The sequence below is a fragment of the Furipterus horrens genome, unplaced genomic scaffold (assembly GCF_987537825.1).
Source record: "Furipterus horrens unplaced genomic scaffold, mFurHor1.1.pri manual_scaffold_3, whole genome shotgun sequence".
NCBI classification, from domain to species: Eukaryota; Metazoa; Chordata; class Mammalia; order Chiroptera; family Furipteridae; genus Furipterus; species Furipterus horrens.
The window spans coordinates 137,247,386-137,259,591 of NW_028327173.1; the positions used below are offsets into that span (position 1 = coordinate 137,247,386).

At 42.7% G+C, this 12,206-nt stretch overlaps 1 protein-coding gene across 1 annotated transcript in view; it reads right to left on the reverse strand.

The window, feature by feature from the left end:
- The window catches only part of LOC150016094 (T cell receptor alpha chain MC.7.G5-like), a 242,803-nt gene that overhangs the window by 26,146 nt on the left and 204,451 nt on the right, over positions 1–12,206 (reverse strand). The window contains exon 3 of the mRNA XM_090270301.1: positions 10,977–11,051. Within this exon, the coding sequence (XP_090126427.1) occupies positions 10,977–11,051 (75 nt within the window). The remainder of the gene's footprint in view (positions 1–10,976; positions 11,052–12,206) is intronic.

Here is a 12,206-nt window from a genome sequence, read left to right on the forward strand (position 1 = left end):
TGAATCTTAGAAAACCCGGGTCTTTGCTCTGCTATTGTGACCACGTTCAAATCACTTAACTACTCTGAATTGAGAGAATCAGGTAAGAGATGTGAAGAAATAAGGAAAGTACCTTGATTATTTTCCTTCCCTTAAGACGACAAACCCTAAGAAATACCAAGATGAGCAATATACTTTATCTACACTGAATCTGTACAGACATGTGCTTATGCATAGCAGCAACACTGGACATTTTAAAGGCAAGTTTGAGACAGATCCATCTGGGCCAACACAGCACACTCATTTTAAAATCAATGACCAGGCTCCTGCTGCAATGTTGGAGACAGAATTGTAGCTTAAGCCCCAGTACTCACTTGGCTTGACTAACACCCTGGTTCCACCTCCAAAAGTTAGCTTTGTTCTTGCAGTGTTAACCACAGTGATTTGAGGCTCAGCAAGAACTGCAGGGACCAAGGAGATCACACTCTGTAGTTGCCCGATGAAGGACATGTCCTATGGCCTTGGTAAAGTGGAGGAGTGATATTTAGGGTAATCTTGTCTCTTAGCACTGTACCCACTTTATAGAGCTGAAATGCTTGTAAGTGAACACGTATTTAATTTAAACCCTCTCATATATTTACTTACTTCTTGGCTTTGGCTGTTTGGATTTAAATCTGTGAGTGAGGATAATAGCTCTTAACCATAACTTCTTTCAGGGGTCAATTGACCATTATTATCCCACAAAAAAAAAAACTGGTAACAGGAAACCCTATAAGCTCAAGGAACCTTTAAGGTCAGTCTGTTCATATATCCAGAGTGGGAATGCTGATGAATGCATGCATACATAGCATGCACCCTGTTAGGGTCTCTACATTCATGTTAGGGTCTCTACATTCATGTTAGTGCCGGGGAGGGCTCCAAAGAAAGGAGGGAGACTTTAGTCCTGGGTTCAGCCAGACCCTCCCAGCTGCTGTGCACTGTGGATCAGCTTTACTTTCCTTGGTACAAATTCAGTCCCAGACTCCCTCCACCTATTCTAGAGTCCATCCATTGATGGGCCTAGTACTAAGAAAGCGGATGAGGAGGGTTCTTGGGGAAAGCTTACAGAGTACGATGCAGTGATCATTCTTTAGGAGAAAGGACTGTAATAGTCAATGGATCTTCTAACAGGGAGATGGCTCCAAATCACAGGACTCAAGAAAAAGAAACCTTGTAAATCTGTCCTCCAATTTGGTATGCCCATTTTAGGTGGAGGGTCATATCCTTCCTCAAGTGTTGGGTATAGAACCAGAGTGGGTATTTTAGGGTGCCTCACATGCTCTAGGGGGACTGAACTTTGCTTTGGTAAGGTGAACACAGTGTCCTCTCAGATCATCAGGTTCTTAAAAGGGACCCAAGTCGTCTTGACCTTCCTTCCACTTCCCCATCCCAGTCTACTTAGGAAGGAAGGCCTTCTAGGAGAGGCGGGGTAATACACATATTCCCTTAATTTTAAGACTAAAGGAATTTATTCATCTCCCTTTTCCACTTCTTTACAATAACATTTCCCTGGAGTAAAAACAGCCCACTCACCAGGCCATACAGTTAGCTGAGTTCCTCAGCTTCCCCAGGCTTGAACCTCTGCCAACACAGTGTGGGTGCCCTTTTTGCAAACCTGGTCCTCCTGTTCTCTATCATCCCCTCCCCTGACCATGGCATGAGGCTGAAAATTCACCTCCATCATCCTTAAGTGGCTTTAAGTCTTTTTTTTTTTTTTTTTTGCAGCTGGCAGTGGCAGCTGGACAATCGGTCCTCAGAGGCTGTCTCTCAGGGGACAATCGGTCTGTGGTAACAATAGTTCTCTTACCTTCAGGGGACCCTCCCGTTAGAAAGCAATTACCAGTCCCTTTGAAAGTGTTTAAATTGGAAGAAACTTTGCTTTCCCGGCCCTATTTCTCAGTATAAAAGGCTGCTCACTTATTTGGATTGACGTTACATTTGGCTCCATTCCCTAAGCTGAACTTGTGAAAACTCTGACAGACTAGATCTGTCTTCAGCAAAAGCACCTCATTCTCCTCATTCGACCTCTGGTCCTCCCTCCAGCCATTCCTCTTTTCTCTTCTTTGTTTCTTTTTTTCCCTGATATCCCCTTTTATTTTTTTCATTTATTGCATTGGGAAATCATACCCCACCATCTTCTAGGTGTAAAAAACCTAAATAGGCTTTAGCTTATGAATAATTTGATGACCTATTTCTTGGGCTACCAAAATAATAAAAATAGAAGAAACAGATCTGAGCTCACCTTTTTATCCTCTAGGCTTGAGTCAAGGGATCTTAGCACTTAGAGTTAAAAGGGAGTCTAGAGATAATTCAGTTCAATATCTAAAATGGCATAGAAATCCCTCTAGCATCCAATGATCAGCCTTGAGGACCCAGCGTGAAGATCTCCGAGGAAGGAGAGTCCTTTCCTCCACAGAGCGGTCTTTCCACTGAAGTTAGTTTTACTTGTTTAAAAAGTTTCCACAGGAGGCTGAGACACATCTCCTTTCCTCCACGGTTTTGACTTTCTCTTCTGTACTAACGCCTTCCTTGTCTACACGGCAGTGCTTTAAATACTTGAAAAGAGTTATAGCTCATCTAAATACAGTCCAGTGACACCCTCTGTCACTATTTTCAGGTAATTTCAGATAGCTAGGCTGGTTTTTATCTGACCATGAAGCTGCACCCCCAACAAATTTATCCTCATGAAGGCATCCCTGAGGGGGAGAGCGTACCTGGGGTAGAAGAGGAGGTGAGGGAGACTCATGAGGAAGAAAGGTTATAATCCTAATGCAAATTCGGGAAGCTTTGTGGAATTTAGGTACTGATCCTTGTGCTTCCCAGGTGAAATTGCTCATAATTATACCCGCCATTTTGCTTTAAATTGAATCTGAGATTTTCCCTTTTTACTTACTTGCTCTTACAGTTACTGTGGTTCCTGCTCCAAATACGGACTGGTAATTATTAGACCCACAGTGCTAGGTCTTCCTACACAAACCGCATGAGCACTGGGTTTAGTGGGTGAGGACACAGGCAGGCTGCCCGAGGCCTAGCTCTGCCCCTCTGTGCTTTGAGCCCTTAGCTAACCACCACAGGTTCTTCATCTGTCACAGTGGATTGTTAAGAAGGTTAAATGAATTAAAGTATGACAGGCATTTATACAGTACTTTGCACACATAGCAAGTTTTCCAAAAATATTAGTTATTAGACTATCAAGACTACCTAATTTTTTTCATCTTTTAAAAATACGTGTAATTTTAATTTGTCATATTTCCTCTGTGAAATCCTGAACATTCATAGGTACTTTAAATTATAACCAAATACTCTTTTGTCAACTAGTAAAGAAACAATAGTTAAAATCTGGGAATTTCCCTTATATAAGATAACACCCCAAGAGGATGGTTGGCAGTTTCAGAATGTTTACTGAATCATAGGATTTGTTTGCAATGTATTATATCTGTTTAAGAGACATATGAACAGGAATGATAAAATGTTACAGGTGGGAACCGAAAATACAGAATAGCTCAAAACAGATACAGATTCCTAAGAGGAATTTAGGATAATATGTTGGTGACTTTTCCTTGTGGAAATTATAACTTACTTGGCTTTACACTGAGTTTAGTCCCGGATCCGAAGTAAAACCTGTTTGCGTTGTACACTATGTTTACCATCATTACAAAAAGTCTCCTTGGACCTCCTGAAAGGGAGGGGTCTTATCCAGAGTTAACTAACCAAGTTAGGCCAAGACTAACCCAACCCCACCAGTTTTCTTGCTATTTTTTTAGAAAATTCAAAAACCAAAATGAGGAATGAGCCAAGAAGGCACATTCATTATTAGAGACAGGCATGGAAAGGCCAACTGATTTTCTTCAGTGGTTTTATCGATTTCTTTTCTTTAGTTTTCTGCTTGGGTTCATCCTTGTGTCTTCTGTGCTCCCTGCACACAATATTTGAGACAAGGACACTGTGAGTAAGTGCTCTTTACCTTTTTCTAATTATAAATAAAAAGTCTTCTTAGGTGGACTGGTTTGTGAGAAAAGTCCTTATCCTGCTTTTAGCTCCAGTGCTTCTCTCCATGACTCTGTACCTGGATCTGTGTTGGGCTTAACAGCTTGATCTGAGTCTCTCTTAATGACATCATGAACCATGCCAACTAGCTAGCTGTATTCTGTCCACACAATCTAACAAGATCACCTGTCAAAGTACGTACATTATATAACAAAATGTACTTGAACATCCACATCGACACCCCCCAGCCCCCACAATGAAACTGTACTTTTTTTTTTTTTTTGCTTTCTGCTTGCGTATTCCCTTTGGCAAAGGGGAGAAAAGGCTGCAGTGTTGACTGTCATTTGCAAGTCTAGATGAAACATTATTTATGAGCAAAATATTTTGCTGACAGTTTCAAGAGAAAGGAAACCTCAGTGCCAACAGTTAGACACCCACACAATTTAGATTTAAACAAATCTCAACAAATGAACACAGTTGTGAGAAATAAAATAGAGGTGACTTCAGTCTAAGGCAAGTAATTATAATACTTATGCAGTTTTAGAGGGCGAGGGGCTTACTTGTTCTTACTTGTAGAAATGATAAGCAGTGTGTTACAGGAATGTTTTGGTAGAAGGGCACCAGAGAGCTATAGAAACAGAACAGGCTAGAAACAAATGTATCTGGCTAACTAGACTTGGTTTAAGGTAGTTCCTGGTAAAACCATCTTGTAGTATTTTGTCTGGTTCTAGTGAAAATATTAGGAGAAACAGAGGTTCCCCTTACAGGATCTGTTCCTATTTTTCAGAGATTCTTCTAGTCTAAGATATGAGTTTCTAACCCTCTCTTTCCCCACACAGCCTTTTTCATCAATTGCTATTCCAAACTTAGCAATAAGGCTTCTTTCTTTGCTTTGGTCTTTGATAAATGATTCTCTTTCTACATTATCCTTTTAAGTATGCCTTGTTTATGTCCCTTTTCCACCCTCAACCCCAAGACCCATTAAGTTACAGATATGTGTAGTATACATTTACAGACTAATAAGTCAGTACAAAGAGTATCTAATTTGGTGGCCTACCAGGTACAACAGTCAGTTGGGTCCCAGATCCAAAGGTCAGTTTCCAGTTTGAACCAGAAGATGCACTGTGATATGCCCAACAACAAAAACCAGATCAAATAGGCCCTATTAGCAGAGCACAGAGGAGAGAGTTGGCAGCCACTTTATGGATTAAGCCTGTATCATTGTCAGTCTAAGGTTTGATCTGGCATAACCAAATCTCCTGTCTACAGATCCTCAGTAAATCCTTCTTTAGTCTTTATATTCCCATATTCTTTTAGGAAATATTTGCTTCCTACTTTTTGCTATAGAGTTCTAAGCATCAAATACATGCTTTTAATATATGTGTAGAGTAAATGCTCTCCTATTTTAGACGTCAAACCAGTGTTCATAACTTTTCATCTCTCACAAACTCTGGGATAGAGAATATTTCTCTTCTACTCTGGACTTCACTGGGTCACACCACCAGGAAACTGCACAAATCCTTGAATCCTCCTTAGATTCACAACAGGATCTAAATGAAGTATAGGGCTGGCATTATCCAGTTTATTTGACTATTAGTTTGATGTTGATAAAATTATTTTATAATGATCGAATTATCATGGAAGTTTCTAGTTTCCACTTCACTTTTGGGCCATTTCCTTTCTTATGACTAAGGTGGTTTCTGTTTCTATGTTGATTTAGCAGCTAAAAGACTTTTAAACTACAACAAAAATCAGTTTTACTACTTCCTAAGGTAGTGAGAGTGGCATAAAAGGCTCATGCCCAAGAGGGATCAGGATATAGACTGCCATATCCAAGGGATCAAATGGGACCACCTGCTTTCAGAATGTAAGTTCCCTGAAGGTTCTAGCATGCTGAGTTTGTTCCCTGATGGGTCCCTGGTCTGGGCTCTGAGCCTGGTGTAGAATAGAGGTATGAAATATTGGTCAGATGAGTCCTGCAGACTACTCAAACTTCAGGCCAGGACAATTGACAGAGACAGTTTCAGGCAACTAGAGACTCAAGCTCTAGTCCAACCCAGCCTTAGACTGGCTGTGGGGCCATGATCAGTCTCTTCTCTTAGTCTCAGTTTCCTCATAAATGGAGATGGTCAGAAAGGATGACTTAAAGAATTCTCTCTGCTCCATGAAGCTATGCTGTACAAATTTTGGGCCTAAAATCTCAGAAACAGAATGTGTCCCACGGTACTTATAATCTTTTTTCTAAAAGTGATTTTCAGACTTTGGGAGAGGCTAATCACAGTTATTTTGGTCAATAATCATTATTTACAAGGTTCCTTTTATAAATGGACATAATTTTAGCCAAAGAAAATAGTGCTGTAGAGGCTTGTTAAGGAATTAGAAGTCTTGTCCACTGATTACTGTACAAATCCACAGCTACAAATCCTCGCCAATACCCCAAGGAGTTAGTCATACACTTTTAGTCCCACCATGTATGTCCTGGGAGCGATTCCCGGAGACTCCCCTACATGGCCCATTATGCACCAAGATAGCTCCCAGTCAGGGAGACTTTTGTCCCCCTTTTAGTTGATGTTCACCCACCCTTTCTAAACATTCTTTATATAGTGAATAATTGGGCCTAAATCAGCCCTTAATCCACAGACACTGCTTAATCCAGGGATATTCTTTTATACTTACTGGGCTTCACAGATAGCTCAGTTCCCTGTCCGAAGATAAGCTTTCCTCCCTGGTTATAATTCACACTGTGTTACACATCCTGTCAAGAACACATCCAATCTTCCTGAACACATTTCTAATCCTCCGCCCTGAACTCCACAGCAGATCTCTCCCACACCACAGCATGAATCATGGCTCTGCTTATTATTGTAACCCTTTTTTTTTTCCTCATAAAGGGCCTAAGGTACTTACACAGGGAACTGGTAGAGAATAATGAAAATTCCTACTTAACCAAAATGTTTCTATTTAACACCAAACTGATCTCTCAGTTTTGCTTAATGGCTCTGCGTATTGCTACTTTGGGAAATGGCTTCCTTTCAAATGGATTTCTCATGGTCTCGGCTGGAAATACTTGGCATACAGGTGTTAAAACTAAGGGCAGGGGAAGCTCCAGGGAATCAGGCTTACCTGGGGTGACCACAACCCGGGTCCCTGATCCAAAATTCAATTTCCCCCAGTTACCAGATGTCACACTGTGACAAACACCTCTACAAAATGGCTTCCCCAGAGAAGACAGCTGCTAAATGAAGACAAACTGCTCATGGGGAAACAATCTTGCTACAAAATGAGGTAACTGCATGATATGAGATATAAGCTTTTCCCTCCCTTCTCTTCTAATTTCTCTTCTTTCAAAATGCCACAGATGAGGTGTGCTGAGAGCTGTACTTCCTGGGCAGCAGGGCCCGAGAGTGGCACCGCGGAGGCTCATGAAGCTGCTCCCACCCCACGGTGTGACAAAAACCTGCTGCTCCAGTTTACCCAATGTCAAACCTGGTCCTCAAAGTACAGTTGATTAGCACTGCTACCTTCTCATTTAAATAACCTGGTGCTTTGAATTCACAAGTCTGTTAGCAAACTGATATAGGATCCCTGAGTTCTGTTCCTGTTGGAACTAAGTCAGTCACGGGCCTTGACCAGCCTCAGTTTTTAAGTCTATGAAATGGGGATAACTGATGAAACTCCTTCTGAGGCAGACTGGCTTTCAGGTGGTTTTATGTATTGGAAGTTTGAGAGAGTGGATGGACGCCAAGGCAGGGATATCCTCTCAGAGTTTCTTTAAGGATGAGGAAGATGACCAGGCACTGGGCCTTGGTCTCTTAGCCCCTTTAATGTCCTTCTGACCCAAGGAGGCCCCTGTGGAAAAGGTCCCTGCATTTTGGAGATAATTGTATTCAGTGCACAATTTCAAATTATATGCCACTTACTTGGTTTGACAAGCAGCCTTGTCCCCTTCCCAAAGGTAAAGGAGAAGCCTTGTCCTTCCCCACAGTGATTATCTCAGCATCAAAAACTTGCCAACTCAGCTTTCCCCTGCACAAAGCCCTCCTGAGAAGGGAAATGTCCCATGTATTTCCTCCAGTGTTATTTGCACATAGCTATGATTTTCCTCCCTGAATAAACTATCCCTCCCACTCCTTATTGTCCTCAGGTTCTGTTATCACTCCCTTTCAACCTCCTGCTCCATCTGCTCCATCCGGGCTCCTCAGGTCACAACCGACCCAGGTCTCAATCCCCTCTGGCTCACTCCCAGGCTGAGCATGGGGTTCATGTCCTCTCCCACCAAAATGTACTCACAGGGCAGCACAGACAATTTGGTTCCACGACCGAAGATAAAACCCTTGTCATAGTTATTCCCACAGTGCTTCAGGGCTTTGCAAAACCCCCTAGGGCTCAGCCAGCACCATCCCAACACCACAAACCACCCAGGACCCAGAACCTGTGATTTTGATTGTAGGATGAAAATACAGCCCATTTGTCCAGTCCAATCCTGAGAACAAATGAAGTTTGGGACATGCCAAGCAAAGATTTCAAAATTTAACTCAGAGAGAGGCTTTAGGGGTGGGAAGAGGCTGAAAGAGGTTCTTTCATTTCTCCTCCTGCCTCCAGGCAGGGCTGCATTTCAATCACCTCTGATAGGAGGGGGTCTATCTCCTTTCAAAAATCCTCTAGAGAAAGGGCTCTGGCAACTACTCCTGACAGCTCATTTTCACTGTTCAAAAACCTATTAAGAGGGTTATACCACTAGCTTCACTTCTTTCTTGCAGTATTAGCCTTGTCCTGTGGTTTGAATCCTGGTGGAGCTGGAGAACATAGCTCCCACAGCTTTTGTTTAATGCTTGCTTCCCATATTTAGTTATGTGACTCAATGCCCACCTTATCCCCAGTCTTTTTTCTTCAATATTAACTGCCTCAGGTTTCCACTCCCTCGCTGGGTCTGAGAGTTTCATTTAGGGGCTATTTTCAGGTGCCATATTGCTCATGAGCTTCACTACCCAGAGGAACAGAAGGACAATTTGGGGATAAGTTGATCTTCCCTGTAAAGCTCCTGTCCTCTCTCTGTCCCTGTCCTCCCACGTCTCGGGAAGGGGCTCGGGGCACTTCGGAGGAAGTCACACTGGGGTCAGTATGGTGACAGGGTGGTGCAAGGTTTCAGTTTCTGCAATACTCACAGGGCAGCACTGGGAGCTGAGTCCCTGCTCCAGGGGTTTGTGTGTCGCCTCAGGAGCTCTCTGCAGAAACCTCTCCCCTGCCTCTGACACTGGGATGATTTTGTATTTTAAATTAGCCAGGATTCTTTTCATTTCCACTTAGACACTTTCAAATCCCAGGTGAAGAACTTCATAGAACAGGCTGACATTCTCCGCCCTTCCCCCATGCTAGCTTTTCTCCTGAAGTAGACCGAGCCTTGACAGAAGAGCCTGAGGGGCGAAACAAAGCTCTACTGTGTGTTGGAGATGATGTTTATCATTATTATTAATAGCTAGGGTTTAATGAGCTCCTTCTATGTTTTGGAAACTATGTGAAATACTTTAGTTGTACTATTTTACTTGGTCCTTACGAAAACTCAACAAGATAGCTATATTGTTACCCTCATTTTATGAATGAGGAAACTGAGGCTCAGAGAGGTTAAAAAATTTGCCTGAGGCCACATAGCTAGTAAAGCAGTGGAGCCAGGACTTGAATTTAGATTTTTCTATCTCCAAAGCTCATACTAGACTGCGTAATCCACAATCACTGGCTTCAAAATGTCCAGAGGGACTCATGTCATCTCACAGAAGTTGCAGAAGACGCAGTGCTGAATCCCTTGTCCTAGAGCAGAAATTTTGTTCTGGGGGCTCTTTAAAGAGATTTAAATTGCAGTGGGGAAGGAGGATGGATGGTCAAAGTTAGATGTAAAAAAAATTCTTTCTGGCATCGAGGGTTGCTAAACTTTGGAATTACAGAGAGAAGCTGAGGAATTTTCTGCTGCCCTACACCATCAACGGAGCCCAAAACCATCCCATATGGCCAAGGACAGTGCAGGAAAGGTAGGTCCGGGTGCTGGGGCACTGGGTCCCCTCCGGAGGTCTTCCTGACATTTTTATTGGCTCAATTATTGTTTATATCTCTTTTCTCTAGAAATGTTGTATATGCTCTTGAGGGCCCCCCACCATGAGCCAGAGCAAGTGTGTGCGTGCACATCTCATTTTAAAGCAGAGGAGAGAACGAACCCTCTTTGTTCTGGGAAAAGAACATTAGAAAAGAGCCCAAGCAGATGCACAGGATTAAAGTATTTTTCAAACTAATGATTTGATTGATTGCCCCTAAAGGCCCAGACAAAGAAGAACACAACTTACTCGGTTTCACGGTGAGCGTGGTCCCATCCCCAAAGGTTAATTTGCCTGTGTTGCTGTTACACAGTGTTCAGCGCTATTGCAATAACCTTGACTGGGGCCTTTAGGAAGACAGGTGGAGGTGGAGGATGCAAGCAGGAAAACAAAACCTGAAATGCCTGCCCATGGCCAAAACAATCTCCTTGTAATTAGGTTAGAATGTGGGATGAATACTAATAGTTAACAACTTCCAGCCTGATGCTCTTTGCTGTAATTTTCTTTGAAAGAATGGGCCTTGGCAGGGGCAGCTCCTGGGAAATTCACTCAATGTGGCTACTGTTTGGTCTCCTGGGATCCTTCTTGTTTGTTATTCCTGCAGGCTCGTTGTCTATTTTCATCCAGTTCCTGCCGTTTCCCCTTGTACTTTCCCTGGAACTTCCTCCTTGTGGAGGCTCACATATTTTCTCAGGGAGAGAGTACGTGAATATTAAAAGCCGAATACAATGCCCCAGGGAACATGTGCATTAATAACCTTGTTTTTCAACTGGTATCACGGACTACCCAACACAAACCAAGCAAAGAAAACACCACCTGTGTTTTGACAGCTTCTACATGATGGAAGACCGCTTTCTTGGGAAGAATAATTAGCCAGAAAGAACTTACTTGGTGTGACCAAGAGTTTGGTGCCCTTCCCAAATGTGGATTGGTAACTGCCAATTCCAGTATGCACACAGTTTCCTTTCTTTGCAAAAACCCCACAGATGCTGAGAAAATCAACCCACTCACAGCACAGGAACAGTGCGGACAAAAAGTTCAGACTGTAACAATAACCAGACAACAGGCAAAAGAGAAGAGCAGGCACAGAGGGTTGCAGTGGGGTCTTACAGAGACCCAGCTGGCTTTCAGAGGTCATCTAGTCTGTCAAACTGTCTTCAGCCAAGGTGCTCTCTGACCAAATACCTATCGAGTCTTTAAGAGCTCCTGAAAGGTGGCTCTCCTTTACCAACAATCTTTGCATTAAAGCAACTGTTCTTTATATCTAACTGAAATCTGTAAACTGTAGTGTGAGTTCTTTATGTCTCAAGCTTCCCTCCTTGAAAACAAAAGACTTCAGTCAACATACTCCAGACAGAAACTCGTCACAGCACACCTAGCCAGTCCCAGTGGTCACCTATGGGGAGGAAACTGATGTTGAAGGAAGGGGGTCAAGGTGCGTATTGGATTTGTCTGTAACTTGAATTTTTAACAAGGAAAAATTTTCATGCATAACTTAGACAAATTAAAATAACAATGTCAAACAGAAACACACAATATATTTAAAAATGGATCTTGGATCTCAGACAAGTCTTCCTGTACTCCCCAGGCTAAGGAGTCTCAGGTTTTCTGTCCTAGGGTTTTGGTCTCCTGGGATCAGAGGAGGTAACTGGGCCAAGGTGCATGGTCAGAGCAAGCCGGAGGCACTGAGGCCAGGGAAGTGTTCATGTGCTTGCCCATGAGAGTTCGGTTGGCTTTTGAATTATGCTAGAGTGCTATGTTCATCTTCCCGCTCAACACTAACTTCTCAGCTCCCAGAAGACGTTTCTTGGGGTCAGAAGAATTCCTAGTACACTAAAAAAATCACGCAAGGGAAGAAGCCATTGCTGATCAACACTAGGGATGGCCAGAGACACTTACTTGCAGTCACAGAAAGTCTTGTGCCCTTTCCAAAGACAAACTGCCTCGCTCCTGAGTTCCCACAGTGATTGTCTCCATAACAAAAATTCTGAATGCCTGGCTACAGTATTTTTTCTGCATGTTTCTCTTAATCTTTTTTCCTGGTAGAATCACCCAGAAATCTCCCTACTTATCCATAGTTTTTGTTTTCCCTTAGCATGTCTTTGCCTCCTTCTTCCT